Source organism: Elgaria multicarinata, chromosome 6 (assembly GCF_023053635.1).
Source record: "Elgaria multicarinata webbii isolate HBS135686 ecotype San Diego chromosome 6, rElgMul1.1.pri, whole genome shotgun sequence".
NCBI classification, from domain to species: domain Eukaryota; kingdom Metazoa; phylum Chordata; class Lepidosauria; order Squamata; family Anguidae; genus Elgaria; species Elgaria multicarinata.
Window position 1 is genome coordinate 16,658,772 of NC_086176.1, and position 27,252 is coordinate 16,686,023.

At 43.6% G+C, this 27,252-nt stretch overlaps 1 protein-coding gene across 1 annotated transcript in view; it reads left to right on the forward strand.

The window, feature by feature from the left end:
- The window catches only part of PDE6B (phosphodiesterase 6B), a 40,018-nt gene extending 13,195 nt beyond the window's left edge, over positions 1-26,823 (forward strand). Inside the window, exons 8-23 of the mRNA XM_063128454.1 lie at positions 10-57; positions 311-460; positions 2,283-2,426; positions 3,235-3,300; positions 5,106-5,252; positions 6,524-6,631; positions 8,096-8,205; positions 9,576-9,663; positions 10,496-10,596; positions 12,452-12,559; positions 15,032-15,095; positions 16,063-16,137; positions 16,780-16,863; positions 18,816-18,972; positions 25,464-25,538; positions 26,639-26,823. Of these exons, the coding sequence (XP_062984524.1) occupies positions 10-57; positions 311-460; positions 2,283-2,426; positions 3,235-3,300; positions 5,106-5,252; positions 6,524-6,631; positions 8,096-8,205; positions 9,576-9,663; positions 10,496-10,596; positions 12,452-12,559; positions 15,032-15,095; positions 16,063-16,137; positions 16,780-16,863; positions 18,816-18,972; positions 25,464-25,538; positions 26,639-26,823 (1,710 nt within the window). The remainder of the gene's footprint in view (positions 1-9; positions 58-310; positions 461-2,282; positions 2,427-3,234; positions 3,301-5,105; positions 5,253-6,523; positions 6,632-8,095; positions 8,206-9,575; positions 9,664-10,495; positions 10,597-12,451; positions 12,560-15,031; positions 15,096-16,062; positions 16,138-16,779; positions 16,864-18,815; positions 18,973-25,463; positions 25,539-26,638) is intronic.
- The last annotated feature ends 429 nt before the right edge of the window (positions 26,824-27,252 follow it).

The window sequence follows — 27,252 nt, forward strand, 5'->3', positions numbered from 1 at the left end:
ATTTTCTAGATTTGCAACGTTATGAACGCAGCTTCGGATGAAATGTTCACATTTCAGGTACGATAAGAGTGTGAATCCAGCTGTTCACGAGGGTCGCCGTTTGCATTCCCTGGAAAGAGGGAATGACTGAAAGCCATTTAAGTTTGTAATGTAAATATGCCCAAAGTTGTAAATTAAATATGATTCTGTCCATGCAATATCCTCTTTAATTAAAGATGTACAGAATGTAAATACAGCGTTACTATTTGTATCGAGACAACATGCAGTATAGCATTTGATATGTTTCATGCTCACATGTTGCTGTTTTAAGGAAGGTCCTATTGATGAATCAGGATGGATCATCAAAAACGTTCTCTCCATGCCAATAGTTAACAAAAAAGAAGAAATTGTAGGGGTTGCTACATTTTACAACAGAAAAGATGGAAAGCCCTTTGACGAACAGGATGAAACCCTAATGGAGGTAGGCCGCTTCACTGCAGCTGATAACATATTCTGTATTTTCTAAAAGATAGTTGATTACTGAATGTTCACACGACTCTGTAATGTGTTAATGTCATGTTCACTGCCAATACAAAGAGTAACCCAGGGGCTGTCTTCATGGCACCAGGTTGGCGCTGCCTCCCTCCAAACCCCCCCCCCCCCCGGTTTCCCTCTCCCGCGGGGTTTCATGCAGCCATCCAGGTACTGGAGCAGCCCCCCAACCTCTTCCTGGTGGAAGGTGACCAATCGTCAGCCACCTTCCATCAGGGACCGCCCCAGAGCAACGTCAGATTCCCAGAGAGCAATCTGACATCCCCAACTTTTTCAATCCGCAGCTTCATGGAAAAGCCCGTGATGGCTGCAAAGCTGCGCCTGCGTCATATAACTGATGTAGCACAGATCTGCAGCCACTTTCCCCATGTATAGGCAGCCCCCCAGCCAATTCAGCAGAGTCCTACTCTTGTACTTGCCTTGGGTTCCTCCATCATGCAGTAGGCAGCAAAACTGTTACTTGAGATGATGTGATGAATAGGGCAACTGCATTTCTTAAATCTGGGGCAACTGCAGATGTCCAGGGGGCATTTTCAAAAACCCCTATGGGCCACACCTACCCACGTGCCAAACAATTAAATTAAATTAAAAATGGGAGGTGGAGGGGGCTGTGAGTTGCCCACCCCTTCTGAAATGGTTAGTCTCGCCACGTTTTATTTTTTGCCATTTGCATCTGTGCCCGATTTGATTGTCTCACTCCTTTACACCATACTTGAGCTGGCTGTCTCTGTTCTATTATGTTCAGTTAAACCTTGCACTAGTCTCCAGTCTCTCATTCTCCTTGCCTCGCTTCTTTTCTTTTGCTTTCTCTGCATCATGGCTGTCTTTGATCATCTGTCACTAGTCCCAAGCCCAGGATTTACAGGCATTTCCCTTAGCTGCTCCTTCTCATTGAAATGCCCTTGCTTGCATCTTCCTCTGTCCCCCATTATCTTGGAAAACTCTCCTCTTTCTTCTTAGGTTGTAAGCCTGCAAGCAGATCTGCAACTCTCTTTTTTTTTTCTTTTTCTCTGCGTATGAGTATATATTATTCCCTCCAGAAATTCCTTTGTCGTTTTTATTTTATTTTCTCCTATGTTTTACTGAATTTTGCTGTATGTTTTTTTTTTAAAAAAACACATGTTATTGCTCTTTTCAATATATGAAGTTAGCCATCCTGAACTTGAAAAAACATTTACATATCACCTGTACTGTTTCAGATTATTAATAATTGAGATCTAGGAGTTAGAGAAGGAGACTTAGGCCTTAGCTAGACCTACCTGATAGTCCACGACGGAGGAGGGAAGATCTCGCATTGCGATTAACGCGAGATCCCTCCTCCGTTTACACGCGAGGTGCGACGACCTCAGGAAGAAAGGCGTCGCGCCCGCCATTTTAAAATTATTTTTAAAGGAAGAGGAGCGCATGAACGCTCGTGTGCTAAAGGTAGGTGCTTTTTTTAAAAAAAATCATTTCCCTGCCCCCCTCCCGCCCTACCCCTGATGGGCGCAGTGCTGCTGAGGAGCACTGTGCCCCGTGCGCGGAGCTGAGTCAAACCGCGGCAATGGGCCACATGTTCCACGGTCTCGGGCTCAGCCCGAGACCATGGAAAAATCGAGCCCAAAGGGGAGGGCTCTATCCCAGGGCAAGGGAGGGATGATCCCTCCCTGATCCTGGGATTTGCCCCAGGATAAAGCCTGGTCTAGCTAAGGCCTTAGAGAAGGGGTAACTCCTCCTCAACTATTCCACTGATGTCTGTTTTATTTCTGAAGTCTCTGACACAGTTCCTTGGCTGGTCTGTGCTCACTACTGATACTTACGATAAGATGAATAAACTGGAGAATCGAAAGGATATTGCCCAGGATATGGTGCTCTACCATGTGCAATGTGACAAGAACGAAATCCAAGCAATCCTGGTATGGCTTTTCAAGTGTATTTTCTTTCTCATTCATTGATAAAGTTTTACTATTTCAACTGCTGAAGGATCTGGAAGTATTGAAAAACTGAGTGCTACAAAGGCCGGCCATAGCCTTAGGCAAGAGGGCCTCAAGTGGAAGATTTAAGAACATAAGAAGAGCCCTGCTGGATCAAACCAAAGATCCATCTAGTCCAGCACTCTGTTCACACAGTGGCCAAACAGCCATCGGCCAGGGACCAACAATGCAGGACATGGTGCAACAGCACCCTCCCACCCATGTTCCCCAACAACTGGTGTACGTAGGCATACTGCCTCTGATACTGGAGGTAGCATATAGCCATCAGGACTAATAGCCACCAATAACTTTATATTCCATGAATGTGTCCGGTTGCCTTTTAAAGCCATCCAAACTTTTGGCCATCACGACATCTTGTGGAAGTGAACTCCATACTTTAACTATGATTCATGTGAAGAAGTGCTTCCTTTTATTTGTCTTGAATCTCCCACCAATGAGCTTCATGGGATGACCCTGGGTTTTAGCATCATGAGAGAGGGAGAAAAATATCCCCCGATCCACTTTCAGCACACCATGCATAATTTTGTGCAACTCTATCGTGTCTCCCTTTACCCGCCTCCTTTCTAAGCTAAACATTTCAAGGCTATCATGAAAGGGCAGCAATTTTCAACATTATTGTTACTGTATTGGTGTGAGTGGACCTTTGGATTTTCTGCCTTGTGCACCAAAGTGTCTTGGTCCATCACTGAGTGCGAAGAGTCATAACAATCATGTGCATTTGTTTCCACAGCCAACTCGAGAGAAGCTTGGCAAAGAGGTGGCTGAATGTGATGAGGAAGAGCTGACAGCAGTTCTAGTAAGTGTCCATGTGGCTCATCACGGGGTCAACATATCCTTCTCTTAAAAGTCCATAAGTTCAAATTGGGGAACTTCCTATACTGTCGTGCATTATGACTGAGATTGCTATACAGTTATATGTAATACGTGGGGCTGCTTTTGAAAACGGTCCGGAAACTTCAACTGGTACAAAACAGGGTAGCACAGTTACTAACAGGGACTGGCCAATGAGATCACATCACGCCAGTTGTTTTCCAGCTTCATTGGCTACCAGTCCAGGTCTGGGCCCGATTCAAAATGCTGATATTAACATTTAAAGCCCTACTGTAAATGGCTTGGGACCAGGCTATCTGAAGGAACGCCTCCTCCCATGTGTACCTGCCCAGACCCTGAGGTCATCCTCAGGGCTCCGTCTCCATGAGCCCCTGCCGAAGGAAGTGAGACAGGTGGCTACCAGGAGGAGGGCCTTCTCTGCTGTGGCACCCCAGCTGTGGAATGAGCTCCCGAAGGAGGTTCGCCTGGCACCTACACTATATTTTTTTAGACGCCAGGTGAAGACCTTTTTATTCTCTCAGTATTTTAACAGTCTATAAATTAATTTCAACTTCATTGTTTTAAATTTGTATTTTAAATTTGTATTTCTGCACTGCTACTGATTTTATCCTGGTTGTGCTTTTGTATTGTATTTTATATTATGGGTTTATACTGTTGTTTTATATTTTGAATGGTTTTAATTTTTGTGAACTGCCCGGAGAACTTTGGCTATTGGGCGATATAGAAATGCAATAAATATATAAATTTAGGGAGGGACCAAAGGTGGCAGAAATGATTTTATCTCCCAACCCTCATGTCAGTGGTCTTCCAGATTTTAGTCAAGGGGAGGCATATATTTACCCACAGCTTTGACTCAAAAGAAAAGAACATTGTTTTCAAAAATTGAAAGAGACAGATCTATTGCACTACACCTTAATGTTTCTTCTTGGCTAAGCATTATTTATTTATTTATTACATTTATATACCGTCCCATAGCCAAAGCTCTCTGGGTGGTTAACAAGGATTAAAACATGGAAGATCCTCACCATGGGTTATGAAGATAGATTATTTATTCAGCCAAGAGTTTGTGATAAACCATGATCCCTGATTTCTATAAGAGGGCAAACCAAGATTAGGAGAAAGTGAAACTAAACACAGGGGAAGTCTTTCTCCTGGCTGCACAGGAGGAGGAGGAGTGGGGAGAGCGAAACACATGAGCCCATGGGGGAATCCGCACGTCGTTCCGAGATCACTTCCAAGCGACCCCAGAGCGGCGTGAAAGTGAGCGTGTAACTTGCCTTTTGAAGAGCCAACGAAGAGACGTCCTTCCCGCCGCCGCCGCCACCCGCAGACCTCCTTGCCGAGTGGCAAGGAGAGCTCGGCTGAAGAAGGCGGGGTTGAGAGCGGAAGAAGCTCTCCACCCCACCTTCTTCCCCCGAGCGCTCCGTCCCAGCCGGCGAGGAGGGAGTTGGGCGGCGGCGGCGCAAAGGACGTCTCTTCGTCGGCTCTTCCAAAGGCCAGTTACACGCTTGCTTTCACGCCGCTCTGGGGTCGCTTAGAAGCGATCTCAGAACGACGTGCGGATTCCCTCCATGGCTTTGTTCAGGCTCATTCCGGATCATGTGCACAAGTATGGTTTAGCATTGCATGCTACCATGGCCCCAGTTTTTATGTCAGTCGTATCTGGAGCAGCACTGCACCCACAATTCAGAAGACCTTTGAGAAATGCTTGTTGCTTCAACAGTTGAACCGATACCAGATGGGCAACAGATGTCATTTTTCCCCCACCAGCAAACAGAGCTTCCAGATCCTGCACAGTTTGAAATCTACGACTTTCACTTTTCTGATCTGGAAAGGACTGAACTAGACCTCGTGAAATGTGGCATTCAGATGTACTACGAACTTGGAGTGGTGAAAAAATTCCAGATTCCACAGGAGGTGAGTGACAACTTTAACCAGTTTCCCCAGTCGTCCATATCAGGAAGTTTATCTCATGAATGGGGAGGCTGTTTTCAAGCAGACGGACAAACTTCCAAACTGATTCAATCTCAGAAGCAACCAGGTCTTCCTGTTTCCACAGGAAGCTAGCTGGGCAGAGTGCTGATTGGTTGTCCCAATTGACAATAATGAAATCTTTCCTCACTACTACCTTGAGCAGAATTCAAGCTTTAAACAAACAGGCTAAGCTTTTTCTGAAAGCACCAAATGACAAGCTGGCTCCCTGAAATAAAACAAAAGCCAAAAACTTGCTTCAGGCATAGGGGAGGGGCAGAAGTCCATGCTCAATTTGGAGCCAGGTTTATATGTCATCAGAGGAGTAAGAGAGAGTTTCGTCTTGAGGCTTTTATTGATTGCTCACTCACAGTAGTTTGTGGGTCCTTACACAATGTTGTTATCCTCCTGGGCCTCTCCTGCTCTTAGCAACCATTTCCCCAGCATTTTTTAGATCGAGGAAAATATTATATTATTTAGAAATGGTGGGATGAGGCTTATGTGTATTTGTGCAATTCCGCTATTCCACAGTGCCATCTACTGGTTGTGTAATGAAACATATAAATGGCAGAGAAAGAAAAACACATAGAAAAGAGTCGATCTTAATCTTACAAAGAATCTGGAAGCAGAAGCTTCGATAAAGGTGCAGATTAAAAGCTTCATATGGAAAACCCCAAGGTGTGTGTGTGGGCAGAGAAGGGCTCACCCTATAGTAGAAAACCCACAATGGCTCCTGTGGAGAGAATATCTGTTAGTATTTTTAATCTTGCCAGTGTGTCCCTTATGCCCTGGGGGGGGGATGTGGGGGCATGGGATTGTGGATCTTTAGTAGAGTGGCAGTTGATACATCTGAGGACTGAGAGGAACATTTTTGCCCCTCCTTTGTAATTCTTACCTATTTTATTGTATTTTAAATATATCATAAGCCACTTTAAGAACTTCAGGTAATAGGTGGAGTTATTAATCGTACAAATAAATACATACATAAATTAAATAAGTGTGGGGCTGCCTTGAAAAGGGGGAAAAGCCATTTGAGGCAGTCCACTAAATCCCCCATGACCACAAAACATCACCAGATACACACAGAGAGAGAGAGAGAGAGGGAGAGAGAGAGGTGGGGGAAGGAGAGAGAGTTCTTGTCTGATTTCATGAAAACGGTCTGTTTTCCCTCCGCAAAGCTGTCAAAACCTCTGCTCATGACCCTTCTATTTTCACAGGTGCTGGTGAGATTCATTTATTCTGTCAGCAAGGGTTACAGAAGGGTGACTTATCACAACTGGCGCCACGGCTTCAACGTTGCACAAACCATGTTCACACTTCTTATGGTATCTCTTTACAGACACTCCTCTCTCCCAAAATCCTGTCTCGGTTCAGAGCAACTGGCACTTCCTTACACAACTCTCACCCTTCTATCTGTTTGAGTTAGAGTATTTGTCCTTAAATACAAAACCGAAGGTTGGCTCATACAAAGAATAAGTCTTAATTAATGAATACAGTTCTTCATTGCTGCTGATTTTATCTGGTTGAGCTTTTATATTGTATTTTAGATTATGGTTTTATACTGTTGTTTTATACTTTGAATGGTTTTAATTTTTGTGACCTGCCCAGAGAGCTCCGGCTATTGGGCCATATAGAAATGCAATAAATAAATAAATAAATAAATTCGTCTTTTCTAATGGTTTGCATAAAAGATACATGTCTTTGTAACAGCTTCTAAGTAAGATTTCCTGGATTTATTATCCCATCTATGAAGAGCCTAGGTTTTAGATTCAGGTCTTCCCATCAATCCGCAAAAGACTGGGGGCCAGTTTATACAGCCCATGGAATATTATTATTATTATTATTATTATTTATTTATTTATTTAGCGCCATCAATGTACATGGTGCTGTACAGAGTAAAACAATAAAATAGCAAGAGCCTGCCGCATAGGCTTACATTCTAATAAAATAGTAAAAATTTTCCTGGACTACATTATTTTAGGCTGCATGAATGTGGATTTCACATTTGAATGCTCCCCCAACTTGTGCACACAGAAAACAAATACGTCAAGATGAAGGCTAGACTAGAATCCTCTTGCCTGACATACTACTTTTCTATACGAAGGGAATTTTTCATGGCAGATTCCGACTTGAAAATGCTCTCCCATTCACCTCATGTTTTATTTCATTTGTTTTATTTATTTATTGCATTTATATACCGCCCCATAACTGAAGCTCTCTGGGCCGTTTACAAAAGTTAAAAAGATTAGATTAAGAAGACTAAACATTAAAAATCAATATGCAAAATTTAAAAACATAACAGCTAACATTGAAAACAAATTTTAAACACTCAGTCAGGCCAAAGTTAGTTTTGGGGTCAGTTAAAACTCAACATATGTTGTTGAATGCCCGGGATAAAAGGAAAGTCTTAACCTGTTAACACTAAATGCAATGTGCAACAAGCTCAACCTTTTAGGCTTTTCTAAAATATCCCCAGCAGAGTACATTCTTGACTGCTAGTAACTCTACACCAAGCAGGATATGACACTTTGAAAATGGTTTGAAAACTGTATACGGAGTGTGTCCAAGGTCCCAATAGTTGTCACTACTCTTATAAATTTTCCAATTTCCACTCTTTTTCCATTCCTTTTCTATCCTCTAACCAACTTAAATCTCCCACTCCTAACATACTTTCTGCTATATGTCTTAATCTATTAAGTATATGAGTATTACCAGTACTCAAGAATGCCTAGCATTCTTGAGTACTGGTAATTAGCAGACTAGCTAATTAGTAATTTTGCCCTTTGTAGACAGGCAAGCTGAAGCAGTACTACACGGATCTTGAAGCACTCGCCATGGTAACTGCAGCTTTGTGCCATGATATCGACCATCGAGGAACCAACAATCTTTATCAGATGAAGTAGGTAGTTCTCTACTCGTGGCGATACGATTTACGTATATTGTCATGTGGTGAACTGGAGCGGAGCTCCTACCAAATTCTGTAGACTGTCTCTACAGCTTTAAATAATTTCCTTCCATACAAGAGGAATTGAATGGAAGGAAATTACTTTCAAACCAGGCAGCCATTGTGTTTCCTTGTTGGACTCCATTCTTTCTAAGATCCATTCCCCACCCCACCCCACCCCACCCTGCAAGATTAAGAAACTGCAGTCTGAAACACATGGTACACCCAATATTACTTCCTCCAAAAATGCCTAATTTACCAACCTAATTTAGCTTAAAACTCTTTACTACCAGTAACTAAGCCTTTGGAGAGGTATTTCAACTTTTTAGAATTAGGGACACAATGCACAAAAGCTGGGAAGTGGGTGGGGCCAAAGCAAGAGGGCGGGGCCTTCTGGCGAACCCTGAAGGGCTGGATTGAGATCCCTGGAGTACAAGATTTGGCCCCTGAATCTGCAGTTCTGCGCTCCTAGCCTATGCCTTCCAAGAAGTTTTCTATTTTAAATACCTGGGTGAATTCTTTGCTGTCTGCAGCTTTAACTCAGATTTTATTCTTGTTTAATTTCAGCAATGTTCTGTATTTTGTTGTTTTAAATTGCTGTAAACTGTCCTGGTCACGTATATCATTGCTGAAAGACACAATCATTTTGTACATAGCGTTCACGGTCAAGTTATTTGCAGTAAGACCTCGGATTTTCAGGTTTCAAAAAAGAAAAGAAGAAAAAGAAAAAGAAAAAAGAAAAGAAAAAAGGAGGGGAATGTCTCACTGTTGTTTTTGTTGTTCTGGTCCTAATATAACAGTTTACTTAAGGAGGAATCCTATGCATGCTTAGACAAAAAAAAACGTCCTACAACTCCGAATGCTAAGAGTTTTAGGACTTTGAGTGCTTTCAGACAGGGGAGAAATCACATTTCCTTACCGTTGCTCTGCTTCCTACTTTTCTTCCGCATTTGAAACGAGCTGAATTACATGAGAAGAGAGCAGTGACCACATGGCCTGTAATTTAAAACCACCCAGTTCATACAGTTGAATGGGAACAGCATCCTCTAGTGGACATTGTATTGCTCAACTTTCAGAAGAATCGGGTTTACCTAGGTTTATTTTTAAACGGATTACCTGGGGAAAGGAGAGGGAGATGCGCAGGAGGCTCACAATGTTGTCAAAATGAGCCGCAAACTCTCGTGAGTGGTCAGTCAGGAGTGTGCTATAATTCGCTTATCTGTCTAAACATGCATAGGGTTTCACCCTTAGCTTCTTAAAATTTTATTTGCCATTGCTCTAATTATTCCCGGTTTATTTTGTTTATCTAAAATATTTGCTCATAGATCGCAACATCCCTTAGCAAAACTTCATGGCTCCTCAATTCTAGAGAGGCACCACTTGGAATTTGGCAAATTTCTGCTCTCGGAAGAGGTTTGTGGTCACATGTTTAACGTTAAGGTTGGTTTAAGCTGTGTCAGATTGATTTCTGGGAAACTCCAATCTGCAATATTAGATTAGAGTTTCCAATAGATACCAACCAAAGTTCTGCAGCTTTATCAGAGTAAGTACTGATTTACAAATCTGCACAGCACTAAAACTAGAAAAGAACTCAATGCATTTGTAACTGCTTTCTTTTTTCAAATTTGGGGTTTACAGAAGAACTTTTCTTCAAGAAACACGAAGGGATTGGGTTCAGACTAAGATAAATTATGTACTTCAACAGGGGTCTATGATAGGGTGACCATATGAAAAGGTGAACAGGGCTCCTGTATCCTTAACAACAGTTGTATTGAAAGGGAATTCCAGCAGGTGTAATCTGAATATATGGGGAACCTGGTGAAATTCCCTCTTCATCACAACAGTTAAAGTTGTAGGAGCTATAGTAGAGTGACCAGCTACAAAAGAGGGCAGGGCACCTGCAGCTTTAATTGTTGTGATGAAGAGGGAATTTCACCAGGTGCTGCATGCATACAAATGACACCTGCTGAACTTCCCTTCTCTATTACAATTGTTAAAGATATAGGGGGCCCGTCCTCCTTTTCATATGGTCACCCTAGTCTATGAGGAAGAGAAATATAAAATCTTTTAAATAAATAAAAATAGATATTTACTTCAGGTTTTGCCCATATGACACAGCATTAATAAATTATATCTGGCATTAAGGTAAAGTATTAGGGGCAGGGAGGTAGAGATATCCAAGGTGACGCATGACAGATGAGTACTACTAACTTTCCTCTCTGATCTGTGCATCTCTCTCCTTCAGTCCCTGAACATTTACCAGAATCTCAACCGGAGGCAGTTTGAACACGTGAATCACTTGATGGATATTGCCATTATAGCTACTGACTTAGCATTGTACTTCAAGTAAGTATTCAGCTATTTGCTACAGAAATTGAGAATGGTTGATATCTTTCTTTAAACCATGTCTGTGCTTTCCTGTGGAGGAGTGAAGTAAATAAAAAGGAGAGGGTTTTGTTTTGTATCCGTCCAGACAATGTATCTCAGGGCCCTCACAGTCTGCTTAGGAAATAGACTGCTGTTGACCTTTTTCTTTCAGAGGCAATCGCCTCCCTGCTCCCACAGGCAAACAAAATACACAAAAAAGAGTTGGAGAGGGATGATTTTAGAGGCAAACAAGCAGAAAACACACAGTTCCTTGTCTGGAACATGGTTTAACCATGGTGGGGCATGCTAAAGCCAAGGATAGGATGGAGCTGTAAGGCTGCGAGTCTTAAGAAAATTCCCTGGGTTGCTCCACATGGATCTTTTTATTTCAGAGCTGGCACAATACAATTTGGTACCTAATGCAGAAAAAAGAGAGAGTAACTTGCTGCCTTCTTTTTTAAATTTTTTTAAAATTTAATTCATCAAACAATACATCAATACAAATAAAACAATACTACATAATACACAATAAAATGAAATAAACATTTGATAAACATATATTCTAACTTAATTCTCTTAACATAATCATACTTAACATAAAAGTGCTCCCCCCCCCAACCACGGGATCTTATTCATGTTTCCAAAATCTCATTGCTTCTTCTGGAAGTGTTTTCCCTCTCCCCTTTAATAATTCAAATTCTAGAAACTGTTTCCATATTCCCTCAAAGTCATTCATTTTTATCATTCCTCTTCTAACTTTTATATTACATGTTAATTTATCATTAATAGCGATATCCCATATTTCTTTATACCAATCTTCTATATGATAATCCCCTTGAACCTTCCAGTTCCTAGATATCATTAATCTTGCTGCTGTTAACAAATTCGTTATCAATTCTTTTGTCTCTTTATTACAACTCAATTCTCCATATAATGATAACAATGCCACTATAGGTGTCTCTTCAATCTCCATTCCTAAAATTTCTTTTATCTCATTAAACACCATTTTCCATAATTTTAGTACAAATTCACATTCCCACCTCATATGTAAATACGTTCCTTTCTCTTGACAACCTCTCCAGCAGCTTGCTGAATTCATCTTATTTATTTTATTTAATCTTACCGGGGTTAGGTACCACCTCCATACAATCTTATAATAATTTTCTTTTATCCTCACAGACATATTTCTCAACACTCGTTGTTTCCATATCCCTTCCCAACTCTGTTGCCTAACTTGCTGCCTTCTAACAGTTCCCAAATTGTGCTGCTTGGAACAGGTGCCCCACTAACTGTCTCTACATTAACGGGAAATTTTATTGCTTACCCAGGGCTTTGTGCTTCCTGCTTCTTTAGCACAATTGTTCTGGGCTGCATTACAGGGGCAGAGAGAGGCATCCACAAGGTTTGAATTGAATACTTCCCCTCCATTCACTTCAATTGAGACAGCACCGTCTGGTGGTGGAAGATCCTGCTTTTTTCCAGATACTGCCACATTAAAAATGGTTCTTTTAATAGGAAGATTTCCAGCGGATAGCAAACTACCATGATCCGCAAACGACCATGAATGGCCAATCGTGAGCATGCAATAAATCGCTTCTTTAGAGAAGCCCAATCTCAGCCTTATGGTAGGGCTGATCCAAGGCAATCAAAATCTAATTTCATACAGTGATGGTGTATGAAATTAGAGAACCTGGATAGTGTGTGTGTGTGGGGAATTATCAACGACTTTTGCTCTTAGCATTGGGCTGCTGATATGAATTTCTATGAAACTTATCTACAGAAATGGGTTCAGACTTCTTTTGTTTTTTATCTACAATCTTTTTTTTTTCTAAAGGAAGAGAACAATGTTTCAGAAAATTGTTGATGAAGCCAAAGCCTATGACAATGAAAAAGAGTGGGTTGAATATTTATCTCTGGAGGCAACGAGAAAAGAGATTGTCATGTAAGTGAGCTTAAAAAAAACATTTGCCTGAATCCATGAATCACAGTGATTAAAGAGCATAAACGGTGTGCTACTTCGTCTAAGTAAATATTTGTACTGCGACAAGCTGTTCAGTAATGTGCTCGGGAGGCAGGTGTAGCCATTGAGAGACCCTAACCCCACATGATGGGGGTCGGGGCACACTCTGCAGCAATTGGTAAAGGGTAATTGGGAGCCAGGAACCACACCCAGAGCCTGCCTTCATGGTGACGCTTCAGCACTGCGCGGCCACCAAACCCTTCAGTTTCACTGCTGTGGGGTAGCAGCAGATAATCCAAATGAAGGATTTCCAGTGGCCGTTTGGCTCACTGGGCCTGCCCCCTGCCCCTTGGCCAGCTTCCGGCGACCAATTAGAGGTCACCTTCTGCCTGGAAATGCCCCCGGTGCGACGCCAGAGTGAGGTCCAACGGCAGAAGAGCCGTGCTGACCTCGCTTCAGCGGGAAAAGTCGGGTAAGTGCTCAGCTTGGTCCATTTGCCCCGCGGTGGCCGCGAATCGCTGACTGTGTCATATAACCAACGCAGCACCGAATCGCAGCCACCACGGGGCGAAGACGACCTTTAGACAGCCCCCAATCTCACTCCACTCTGTGATTTAAGTAGCTTTAATGGTTTCCTCCCAGGAAAGGTCACACTCAGAGCAGAGCGAGCCTCTCAGCCATTTAAGCCAATTGGGTTGGATGAATCATTTTAGCTGCAGCCTTCGGGAGCCAAGTTGGAGCAGAGGATTCAAAATGAACCTTGAAGGACCTGGGCAATGCCAGGGGCTGCACTAGCAACCTCCTCGCCTCCCAACATTGAAAGAGTTGCAATCAATAACTCATTGCAGGCTTCTGTCTTAGGAACGAAAGCAATACTTTGCAATAGATTAGTCAGCATTCCGTGGTGCATCCTATATACATTTAAGGATAGGCATGACAGCTCACACTGCTACTAAGTCTTTGCTAAGAACTATAAGCCCAGGATTAAGGAGATTTCAGTTCAAGGTCAAAAGAGACGACCCTTTTATCCAGTCACATGATAGATTGCCTCCTCCAACGCCAACTGAAATTTAAAGAAAAGAAATCAAAGTAAAACGATACAAGTAGGCATCAGTATGAGCTGGTTCAGAATAACTTGATTCAGAATTCTGTTGTGCAACAGCCCCAGGGCATACTACACTGATATCTCCAACCTTTCTATAGCCAGGTTTAAATCCCCCAAAGTTCTACTGTTTCTCCCTGCCAGGCAGGTCTCTCTTCCATATTTCTGTTTGTTTTTATTTTGCCAGCCCATATGGATGCCTTCTTGATGATGTGTTCTTTGAAGCCTACTTGTCAGCTTTATTTAGCGCAAAATATACAGAGCCTAGATTGCTGACTGCGGGTGTGTGTGTGTGTCTTTCCACACCCAGGGCTCGTAATGCTACCAGTCAGGAAGCATTGCGCAGCAACTCCATCTTTTTCTCTCTCTGCCTTTTCTTTCTGCAGTAAGAAAGAAACTGGAATTGTTTAGCTTGGAAAAAAGGAGGTTAAAGGGAGACATGATAGAGGTGTGCAGAATTATGCATGGTGTGGAGAAGGTGGACAGGGAGACATTTTTCTCCCTCTCTCAAAATACTAGAACCCGGGGTCATCCCATGAAACTGATTGGTGGGAGATCCAGGACAAATGAAAGGAAGCACTTCTTCACACAGCGCATAGCTAAAATATGGAACTCACTACCACAAGATGTAGTGATGGCCACCAATTTGGATGGCTTTAAAAGGGGGTGGTAAATTTCTGGAGGCGAAGGCTATCAATGGCTTCTAGCCCTGATGGTTGTGTGCTATCTCCAGTATTTGAGGCAATAAGCCTGTGTGCCCCAGTTGCTGGGGAACATGGGTGGGAGGGTGCTGTTGCACCATGTCCTGCTTTGTTGTTCCCTGGCCGAGGGCTGGTTGGCCACTGTGTGAACCGAGTGCTGGACTAGATGGACCCTCGGTCTGATCCAGCATCAGGGCACGTCTTATGTTCTTATGACATTGCATTCCGTGTTAATCCTACTTAGAACAGACCCATTGAAATGAATGGGACTTTAGACTAACATTGGATACAACCCTATGTACCCACTGATCCACACGCCCGTTGTGCACACCTTGACACAGAGTGAATCCCATTCCTTCTGTGAGACTTGCTGCTGAGTACCTAACACAGATTTACCCCTTGGATCAAACCATAACGAATGTGGAACAAAAGCAGGCGATAACATATAGTGCCTACCCTATGTCTTCGATTCTAAGATGCACTGGAAACCCCCTCCCCCTTAATGTTCTGTGAATGAGGAAGGGCAATGGTGCTAGAAAAACCCTGTCTGGAAGCACCCTGTGACAGGGTGAATAGTACTTATCTTGCCAGTCTTAAAGCAACTATGCTGATTTCCTGTCCGTTTCTTTGCTTAATGTTTCTTTCCCACAGGGCTATGATGATGACTGCCTGTGACTTATCTGCTATCGCAAAGCCCTGGGAAGTACAGAGTAAGGTCAGGTGCCTGATAAGTCAAGCCTACTCTTTAACACTAAACAACAATTTGCATAATCCTAGGTTTCACGATCATTTAATTGATTAACTTATTATCTAACAGCTCCGTCTGTGTATAAGGTGCTTTACAAAATGACATAAACAGGAGACAGGTGCCTGCCCCAATAATCTGAACTCTAACAGTTGGGAAATTGGGGCGATAATAATACATTATTATCACTATCATAATCATCATCAATATTATTGCTCATTATTTATTGCATTTTTTATTATTATTTATTGCATTTGTATAGCCGAAGCTCTCTGGGCAGTTTACATAACTTGTTTCCACCCACTCACTGGTAGTCCTCATATACTATCAATAACATTTAAAAGCAAGGCAGCCTAAAAGAATTGACTAGCAACTCTGTTTTAATATGAAAAAAGTGTTCAGAGTACAGTTCTATAAAAGCTGGAAACAAAAAGTCTGCTGGCAAAGAAATGGGGCCTGCTTCAGTATCGGGGCCTGCTTCAGTTGGACCCCCCCCCCCCCCAGGGCTAACATCTTCACCTTGTGGGGAAGAAGGAGCTGTTGGTTTGCCCCTCCATTGGGAGATGAGAGGACGGAGCAGGGCCTTCTCACCAGCCTAAGCAGTCTCCTTAATTTCTTTTTATTTTCTCCCTCTTCCCTCCCCATCCACTTTTCCTTGTGAGTCGTGTCTTTTTTTTTTTAGAATGTAAGCCTGAGAGTAGGGACTGTCTTCTTTATTGATACATTGTAAGCCGCTCCGAGAGCCTTTTGGCTGAGGTGCGGGATAAAAATACTCTAAATAAATAAATAAAGAAATAAAGAAATGGCCATTGAAGCATGCTTCTACGCTGCTTCTAAAAGTGAGCACTGATCGTGATAAGAGGGTTTCTGATCGAGTATGGCCGCTGCTAAAATGGAGATGCCCCAAAGTTGAGGTGTTTGTTCTTCTTGGCTGCAGGTGGCGCTACTTGTAGCAGCTGAATTCTGGGAACAGGGAGACATGGAAATATCTGTCCTTCAGCAACAGCCTATTGTAAGTGGACCACAAAAAGGAGATGTTCATTGAGTCGTTCCCTGTCCTCATTCTCCCACCAACTTGCCTCCAAGGCTTTGCTTCCAATTCTAAGAAGTCCAAGGCTATCTTGTGTTCAAGCTTCTCTTGCTGAATAGCAACATGTTCATCATTATGACGGGAAGAGGAACGGGCTGAGTGGAAGAATTGGTCTATGTATTACAAGGACACGTTGTGCTCCTGACTGTGGGGTCGTCTTATGGAAGCCAGGTCAACCAATTTCAGGGACAGTGAGGAGACTTGGCCTCCACTGCATGGTATCCTTTTGCCAACAGGAGGAAATGGCAGCCACTCACTTATCCAGGAGATAATAAAGGGGTACATTTGGGAACATCACTGAGGTGGGGGGCTAAACCTGAGCCAGAGGACCTCAGGTTTTATGAGTCCCAGATTTTCCTGTTCTCCAAAAGTCTTGCTGATTGCAGCAGCAGCCCATGTACTTTGTCCCACAGAACTTATGGGGTGCCACTGAGAACAGAGTGTGCTGTTATCTGCATACATAGCATCACTCTGGCTTGGGCTTCTTAGCCACAGTAGAGTATAGGAAAGGGACAGAACTCAGGAAGAATTATAGTTTAAAAAGTTATTGCTGTTTTCTCCTAGCCTATGATGGACAGAAAGAAAGCTGCGGAGCTTCCAAAACTTCAAGTCGGTTTCATTGACTTTGTGTGCACATTTGTATATAAGGTAAGCAGTTAGCACTAGGGCTGTGCACAGACCCACCCACCCCCCATTCACTTTGAATCCCAATTTGGACCTTCTGAATTGAGCCCAATTCACGTTGGATCGATTCAGACCCAGTCCGCCTCACCTCAGATCTGAATCGCGATTCAGATGTCCGAATTATTCAGATTTTTTATTTTCCCGTAGACTTGCATTGGAAATGATAAACGCCTATAACATTTTTATTTTTCAAGATAGAAACTTGAAAGTTGGTGACCTTACAGATGCCTTGGAGTTACTCATATGTGCTAAATCTCAGACACATCTGTGCAGTGGAATTTCTATAATCCACTGCTAGGAATGTGATTTTTCAAGGAAACAATTAAAGCAGCCACTCAAAGCAAAGAGCTATTTGAGGAGGTGTGTATTCATTCAAGCTCACACTATCCCTTCAAGTGCAAATCTCCCCTACTTTTTGTTTGTTCTGAAGCTGACACATCCCCAGGCTCTTCCCATCCAGAGAGAAATAGGGAAAGTACACTGCCTGCAATACACACATTACCTGGCTGGGAGCAATGTGCCACAGAAATTGAGCCAAAGCAAAGCCAGAAACACAAACCAGCCCTGCAAGGCAGGACCAGACAGATCATATTGGAGAAGTGTGCAGGTGCTCAGGCAGGCAGGCAGGCAGAGAAGCAGCTATGCGGGTGGGCACGGAGAGGCCAGCAGAAAACAAATAAACTGGCCCTGCAAGACGGGCACAGTGGTTCAAAACATAGACAGTGAGAGATGCTTTGGCATCCCCTTAATAGGAGGCTAGAAGGAGGATTGTTTCAGGGTCCATCTTATTGCACTATAAGCAGCACAGCCAATAATAATAATAATAATCTGTGAGTTCTATGTTGTTTAGTCTCTCAGTGTCTTTTGCTTTGTGTGTGTGTGTGTGTGTGTGTGTGCTGTGTGTTGTGCACAAGCAGTACACAATCATAAAGCACATATTTATAAATTCCATCAGAAAACAAGGGTTGAACCGATCTGCTTCAAACTTGGCATGGCTAAAGCCCTACTGAAGACCTACCACGGTCTAATATTCATGTATCTGTAATTTCATTTCCCCCCCTGAACTGATATGCTTCAGCCTTGGCATGCCTAAAGCCCTACTTAGGAGCTATCATGATACTAAGTTTCATCTCTTTATCTTTAAAATGACAGCATATTTTAAAATAAATAAATTTAAAACCCAAAATTTAAAAAAAATCAGGGGATGAACCGATGTGCTTCAAACTTGGCAGGTACGAAGCCCTACTGAAGTCCTATCATGGTGCCAATTTTCATATCTATCTGTGCTTGAAAAATGTCAGACTCAATCCAAATGGATTCGGATCATGTCGATTTGCTTTGGACTGATTCGGACCTGGTTCAATTCAGATCTGTTTCAAAACCCTCCAATCACCCTGATTCGCCTTGGATTCGGGATTCAGATCCGAAGTGATGCACAGCCCTAGTTAGCACACACGATCCATGAGAACCACAACTAGCTACACTTCAGATAGTTTAGGGAAAGAATCTTTAATCAGAAGTAATGATTTTCAACATCAACACATCTCTATTTGCTCAAAGGATGCTGGCAGGCAAAATCATGGCATAATTTAGGAAACCAAGTTGCTTCTGCAATAGCCATTTACCATCCTTTGTTCAGTCACTTTTTATGGACAACCCAGATGATATTTTTACCCAGATGACAAAAATTTGCACCAAAATTTCTTGGTTTATGTTGCTCCAACTATTTAGATTTTTGAGGGAAGGGAAGGGGTGCAGAAATGGAGTTGAAGGCTTATAAAAATGAAGAAGGGAGCAGAACAGGTTCTTGTGGCCAGTGAGAAAGACTGGGCACTGTGTAGGGGACTCAGGTCCTCCCACTATGGACAATAGTTCTGTTTCTGAGTTTCTGCCTGCTTTTCTTTCGTTTGCTTCAGGAATTTTCACGCTTCCATGCAGAAATCCAGCCAATGTATGAAAGATTGCTGAACAACAGAAAAGAGTGGAAAGCCCTGGCAGATGCATATGATGCAAAAATGAAAGTCTTGGAGGACGAGCAAAAGAAAGAAGCAGAGAAAATGGTTGCCACTAAAGGTTAGAAAAGAAACAACACGTTGCTGCATTTTGGAATGGTCTTCTCCCTTCGATAACCCTCTCTCAAATTAACAAAGATGCACTTCACATTTTGAATGAAACAAAAGTACTTGAAACTAAGGCCATTTCTACATCTGCCTTTTCCTCCGGGATTGTCCCGGGATCACCCCTGTGCATGCAAACGACACACAGGGGATCCCGGGAGCAGGCAGAGACAATCCCTCCATTTTCCTGGGATAATCCTTAGGTGTAGAAAGGGCCTAAGAGGCTGCCTCAACGGTGCTGAGTTGGTGCTACTCCACCACCAGACCCTGTGGTATCCCTGCTGTGAGGTGGCAGCGAATAATCCCCACTGGGGGACACAGTGTGGGCTTTCTGGTGGCCATTAGCCTTGCTGAGCCTGCCCCCTCCTGCAGCTTCCAGCAACCAATAGGAGATCACCTTCCACCTGGGAATGCCCCCAGTGCAGAACTGAAGTGAGGACAGATGGCGGAAGAGCCGTGCTGACCTCACTCGGACAGGAAAAGTTGGGGTAAATCCCCAACTTTTCAGCTGCGAATTTTCGGCTCTTTGCCCTGGGGTGGCTCTGAATCCGTGGCTGCATCATATAACTGATGCAGCCCGGATTCGGAGCCACACTGGGGCAAAGACAATGTATAGGCAGCCCCCAAGACATCCTACTTGAGATAGGTTTATTAATCTTTCAAGCACAAATGGACTACTAGCAATATTCTAAGACCAATACAGCCCAGCTGTCCTCAATCCAGCAGTCATCTCCATAAACTTCAGACATCCTTCCTCAGGCAACAAAAAATTCTTGTCCTCCACTACATCCCAAATCCGCCTCATCCCTGCCAAAATCATCTCTCTCAGCCAGCATTGCCACGCTTTCTTCTGACCCCGCTGTTGCAATTACAACAGCAGCCTGTCAAGCAGAGATTAAGCAGGCTGTGCTTCATAGCTGCTTGGCTTTTTCAAACGACACCCACAAATCCTTGCACCCGAATAACAACTCTTCTTTCTTCCCACAGGATCAATGACGAATTGCAATGGAGAAAGTGGTCCCTCATCTACAACTTGCTGCATTATTTAAGCCCCAAACAGACTGTTTCAGGCATGATGCCGCTCCAAGCCTAGTTATGCTCTGAGGGGGAAGCTGTCAAAGGGGGGAATAGGCCGCACCCCTGAAAATGGCTGGGGAAGGGGTAAGCCCAAGCAAAGCCCCTGTTTCCTCAATTTGGGTGGACTTCTCCCTACCAGCCATTTTCAGGTCCAGCCTCCCCATTATTGAATGATTATACGACAACTGCTCCGGTCAGTGTGAGGAAGGCCTACTCTGAAGGCCAATACGAGGGCTTTGACAACTGTCCCAATACACACCTTCAGAGCAGTTCCTTCCCACATTGACAGTGGCAGTTGTCATATAATCAGTCAATGGGGAGACATCCAAAGCGTCAGAAAACTGAAGCAAGCCTCCTCCTTGGGTCCAAAATGCCATGGACTGAAGTAAATCACTCCACTATCTGAGCACCAAAGCCCATTCCCGTGTGTGTGTGTGTGTGTGTGTGTGTGTTTTCGGTATGTACCCCTACAATACGCCTTTCTGTTAACAGACAACTGAGGACCTAGAACTGTCCCAAAGGAAGAGCGGGTAGTTATTGGTCAAAGCAGCTCATTCACATGAGATGAAATATCCAAGTCGTTATAAAGGGCAAAGAAACCCCGTAATTTCAGAACTGAGCAAATTGGTTCTTCGTTGACATAGAAAAGCAGTCTGGCGTTGATCCTGCAATATTTAGTCATGAGGAAGGGCTCTTCCAGATGGAGATTTTAAGGTGCTATCAGCTTGCCTTCTAAGTGGGATTTTTAGGATTGTCCACACTATGTTATTCGTCTCCTGCAGTTGTCCCGTGTTATGCCATGTTTGCTCCCTGCTTCTCACATATTTTCTCACACTGAGGAAAATCTGTTGATTATTTTCTGGTGTGGAACAATTATATGAACCAGTTTAGAGAGCTTCGGCTATGGGGTGGTATATAAATCCAATAATAACATCAACAACAACAACAACAACAATAAATAAAACAGTGGCGTGGCTGCCTGGTTTTGGAAGCTTGTGGCATTTTGTGGAGGTGTAGCTGTGTGATGTTGAAGGTGATACCGCTGGGGGCGCTGTTTTCATGGCTTCAGGCTGGCCAGAGAGCTGCATTTCTCCCCCGCCAAGGAAGCTGGTCACATCTCCCCTCGTTGCTCTTCCCTTCATCCCCCATACATCCTCCATCCTGTTTTAGCAACAAAATAAAGAACCCTGAATCCGAAATGAATAGGGGTGTTTCGGATCCAAAACAATTCAGCTGAGGTCCAAAACAACCTGAAACTAGTATCTTGAGAGGTAGTTTCCCCCTCAAAAAAGAAATGAAAGTACAGATACAGACCTGAAAATTAGCACCATAGTAGATCTTCAGAAGGGCTTGATGCATGGCAATTTTGAAGCACATAGGTCCATCCGCTGACTTTTAGTGATTTTAAGGGTTTTAGCCAAGTTCAGAAAGCTCTGTGCGTATTGGCAGCCGTGATTGACAAGTTCTTACCTAAATTGGCAGGAGGAAGTACAGGCTGTCCTAATTATTGCCTGTGTTCCTTTGCTTTTTGTGAATGGGGGGATGGTTTGAGGGTAAAATCTTCAAAATAATCCTAAAAATCAGTGAATGTGCTTCAAAATTGCCATGCATCAAGCCCTGCTTACATTCTATGATGATGCAAAGTTACATGTGTGTTTCTGGAAAAATGAGGAAGTTATAGCACTTTGAAATGACTGGTACTCACATTATTATTATTATTATTATTATTATTATTTATTATTATTTATTTATTTATATAGCACCATCAATGTACATGGTACATTGTACATTGCAATGATTTTAAAAAATCATTGCAAGAAAACCGATGGAAAGATCTGTCTAAAATTGGACACACATAAGCATCTCCAAGGTATCTGTAAGCTCACCAAATGTCATTGTTCTATCATTAAAATGAAGTAGTTACAGGCATTTCTTTCAGACAATGCATGTCAATGGAGAAAATGGCGTCCGAATAGCGTTTCGGAGGTCTGAATTTTTCTTCGGATTCGGATACGAAATGGGGGGGGGTGTCCCCCGAAACGAAACGGGCCTGTTTCGGAAGGTCCAAAATGGGCTCCGAAACGAAACCGGTTGTCCGTGCACAGCCCTAATTGGGACTATGGCATTCTAGAACAAGAGGATAAACCTCCCCTCACCCAAACTCACACAGCTCCTGGAACACCATGGTCCTGATCCGAATCAGGGCGACATGGACATGTAGGAGCAATTTCGTTAGTACATGGAAATTCAGCTTGTGCTTTACAGTGGAAGTCCAATGATTGGTGGCACCAGAAGCCTTCAACTGAAAGAGTCCTAAATCCCATCGAAAGAAATGGAATTACATGAACCTTAACTAAATTGCCCCATTGGTTTCAATGGATCTGATATCACAAATAATATTAGCTGGACTAGTGCCAATGTATCTCGTAACGGAGCATATGATTCATTTTTAAGAAGTACAAATATAGATTTTACATGCACATTTACCGATTTAATTTGCAACAAGTTGTTTTTAAAAGAGAAAACATGTTTAATTGCTTTAAGACCCTATTGAAATAATAAAAAGTGCACCTTTTTTTAGTCACCGAATTTTATTCATTTTGCTATATGATGAGAACCTGCTATTCCATCTGCCACGTTTCCTGCCCCTTCCATTTCTCCATCTATATTGCCTGCACCCTGCCCTAACTGAAAGGTTGACTGCTCTGATCTCATCCGCTCTGCTTGAAGCCCACCAGCTTGAACGCAATCTCCAACATCTTCCTCCCTTCTTCTCCCCCTGCCCCCTCACATCTTAGCACAGTGGTCTTCATTATTTTACAAACTGGAACCACTCTAGATCCAGGCACCAGCACTGAGGGCCACTTGGAGGGCTTTCCTGGGCCATGGGCATCCTCTCCTCTTCCCCCATTTGCCAGTCAAGCAGAGATGCTTTGTACCAGGCCTGACTGGAGGCCTTTTCGGACCTCCATCCATCCGCCTGTACTACATCTGAGCAAGGCCTCACCATCGGTCAGTTAGCAGAAAAGCAAATTCTGACAAGCTCACAGGGCCCCCATATATGCGACAATGGGATTGCTCCTCATTAAATATAAACCCGAATTTTCGTTGATTTGAATCTAGGTAAAGAACGTCACAGTGCAGCAGCAGCAGCAATTTATTCCCTGAATTTTTTTTATAGTGCAGTTATAAATGCGCATATACGCAGATTAGATGCTACAGAGTAAAGTTGATGGAAGCTATAAATTTTATATGCAGAACTCCGCAGATTCATATAACAGACAAACTGGGAGTGGGGGGGGGGGGAACGAGGCAGGAGAATCAGAGAAGTCAAACTAAAAACGGCACGAAGGAACGAGGCAGCTGATAGGTGGGAAATCGGCCAATCATGTTGTCCTACCCTCAAAGCTTTGCCCACATGTCAAAATGCGATTTAACTCCCCCAAAGACACATAACCATAACGTGGTGCAAACTCGGACGTGATCGAAAAGTCACTGTAAATCGCAAATGCGAATATGCGGATTATCGTGTAAAAAACCCAGCACTACGGCGAATGGACAGCTGCGTCATGTGTCCTGAAACGTGAATATGCGCGTTTAGGTTAGGGTAAACAAGCTGTATAAACAAGCCCATGGTCTTAGGATTGGGATGTATCTTTTTCTCATCACTGAGAGTGCTCTGCTGTATTCACGGCAGCAAAATCTCCCAGCACAGGTCCACACTCCCTCTCTCACCTGCGCATTCAATTTCCCTTCCACCTTCAGCAACCGTTCAGTACAGCCCTGCAGCTAGCCGATCACATTGCCCTCTGTCTCATGGGCCCGTCCTGTTCCACGGCCAATGGGCCAATTGCTCCTGCATTCTCCTTTTCTTCCCTGCAGCAGGTGTCTAACAGCTAATTATTAGTGGCAGGTCTCTGACTCCCCACCCCAAAAGCCTTCTCATGTAGCCCAGATCACAGCAGCCAGCCCACCACTAAAACAAACTGCAAAGCTAGAGAGCCTCTGCTGAGAGTGAGCTGCTACTGAAGAGAGGTGTGTGAAAGAGAGGAAGGTGGACAGCAGCCCTCAGGCTTTCCAACACTATCCATTGGTCTTTAAAGTGGAGATAAAATGAATGGATGGTTGCAGTCCTAATCTCTGCTTGGGGACAGAGGAAGGGAGGCCTAAGAATTAGAGCAGCCTGAAGCATGGGGATGGGCTTGACCATGGCCCAGGGGAGCTTGGGCTTGGCTGTTGCAGGCATGGACATTACCATCAGAGATCATCTGAAGCGAAATTGACGTGAATCAAGCTTAAGGATGTTTATGCAAACTTCTATCACACAATCTGAGTTTTATCTTGGTATTTATGGAGGGCACAGATCTTGTAACTTTTGTGAACCGCCCAGAGAGCTTTGGCTATTGAGCGGTATAAAAATGCAATAAATAAATAAATTGTGAGATTTGCAGGAGCAAAAGAAACCACATGTTTGGAGCAAAAGAAGCAAACGTTGTTTACACAATCAGCTGCTGGTGTAGGCCTTCTCCAGAAGAGTATGGAGAATCCAGGCCTGGCATACTATTAACTCAGTAGGAATGGCTTCTGACTGTGGGAAGCAGAGCCTGGCCTAGATATGCTTTTGGTCTGATCCAGCATGACCCAAGCCTGCCCCACAATGGATATAAATATAACCTATCCACTTATATTGGGTAATTAATTTCATTAGTGCTTACATCAGAGTAACCCTGTATGAAATTGAAGCCTATATTGTAAGCCCCGTACATGACTACTCAGAAATAAGCCTCATCAGGTTCAATGGAACTTACTCTCAGGTAAGTGCATGTCTAAAATGATGGTCTAACAATGCAATCCTGACCACACTTATTTGGAAGTAAAACCCCATTGAAATCCATGTGACTTGCTTTCCAAATAAACCTGGTTAAAATCTAATGTTAAGACACATTTAACGTGGAAGTTAAAACCTGTTAACTTAATAATCACCCTAGAAATTCCTTCTCTGTGCCCCCCACTCCTGGCTCATAGCTTCTGAAGCCCATCCCTAGTGTTGCAGCCACAGCCATATCTTGGGCTTCATCTTGACATGAGAGAAGCCATGTTTGATCAATCTAATGGAAAGGTCAGACCTTGGGCATTGTTAAATAGCTGAGCAGCATCTTTTAGAAACCGTCTGCGTTTCACAAGACCCCCACACATCCACCTGTATCTCGCTTATGCAAACCGAGGGACAGCAGGAAAGCTACACTTTCCCTTTTTCCCTAGCCGAGCAAGATCCCCCTTTCCCTAGTCGCCTTGGTAACAAGTCTGCAGGAAAGTTATGGTCAGCTAGAATTTCCATTTTGGTAAACAAGCTTTCTGTTCATGCTCTAGTTGCTTCTGCCGAACTGGCTAATAAAACAGCTGAAAAACCCAGCAAGCCTCAGAGAAGGGTGCTCCTTGGCAGAGGTACGTCTTCTCTCCATTGCAATGTGAATTCCTTTCTATCAATAAAAGTGTGTTGAACCATAAGAAGCATCTTTGTAATGTTTGGGCCACAACACTAGCACAATTCAGCAAATGTTTGTTTTTTAACCAGCCCTAAAATGGATGTGTGTGCATGCGCGTTTGTGTAGGAGTACAAAGCGCTTCTTCCAGCTCTTCTCGAGGGGAGGTGACAGGGGGTATCTGCTGTACAAATTCCTGCAAGTTCTGCTCACCCATGATCTCTGAAATGGCACAGGGTTTATCGCCGTACCCACCAGGACAACCTGAGACTGTCCCCTTTTGAATCTGGTAACTCTACAAAAGAGGGCAGGGCTCCTGCAGCTTCAACTGTTGTGATGATGAGGGAATTTCACCAAGTGCTGCATGGATACAAATGGAAAGGAAAGGAACCTCTCGTGCAAGCACTGAGTCATTACTGACTCTTGGAGGGACACCAGCTTTTGCTGACGTTTTCTTGGCAGGCCTTATAGCGGGGTGGTTTGCCATTGCCTTCCCCAGCCGTTATTACCTTTCCCCCAGCTAGTTGGGTACTCATTTTACCGACCTCAGGAGGATGGAAGGCTGAGTCGACCCGAGCCAGCTGCCTGAAACCAGCTTCCGCTGGGATCGAACTCAGGCCGTGGGGAGAGTTTCAGCTGCAGAAAACTGCTGCTTTACCACTCTGCACCACACGAGGCTGGATACAAATGACTCCTGCTGAAATCCCCTTTTCTATGCAACTGTTAAAGATCTGAGAGCCCTGTCCTCCTTTCCATATGGTCACCCTAACATATTGGCCACTCCACCTGACTGCAGCAGGAAGAGAGATGGGATTGCAGGGCCATTCAGTCCCCTCTGTTGAGAGACCCCCCTCAACTGTCATCTGGCAGCAGCCATTCCCACAGGTTACAGCACAGGGAGAAACAGAAAGCAGAACCCAGTCCTTGGCTTCCTTTAGAATACCAGTTCCGTTTGGCTCCTCCTCTCCTGAACTGTTTCTATTCAAGCTGGTCATTGTTAAGAACGTTGCTGGGCCTGAAGTTTTTAGCTCTTGCCATCTCACCCCCTACCCCTTTTCATAGATTGTGAGCCTCCATGGAGGGACGGCCATGTGCTGATACTACTGGCCTTATATAAAACAGCCTGTAAGGGTTTTCAGCTGAATAAATTCCAGCTAATTGGCTGCACAGAAAGCTGTGTTGTCACAGAATCCAGGCCAAAGCAGATCATTGAACTTACTGAAAAAGCCAAAGGAAGCAAAAACTGATTTTCTATCAATGTATTTATTTTCCATAACTCTTTTTTAAACATATGAGTTTATCTTGATTATTTTTATTCGGTTCTTTGAAAAGATATTTTTATTTACATGACCAAGTCAATTAACCTAGCAGGTGACCCCTGCTCAATGCCCAGAGGAAGGCGAAAAACCTCCAGGAGTTCCGGACAATGTGCCCTGAAGGAAAATTCCTTCCCGACCCCAAATATGGCGGTCAGCTCTACCCTGGGCATTAGGGGAAGGCCATGAACAAGAAAACTGCATGTGCTTCCTCCTTCCCCAGTGTCTCAATGATATCTTGCAAGTTCTGTGGCTGTCGTCCATAGGAAGCCATCCTGGATGGAACACAGGACAATGAGGATATTCTTTCTTCATCTTCATGCAGCTCTGGACTGAACTGATTCCCTGGTGAGCAGGCCT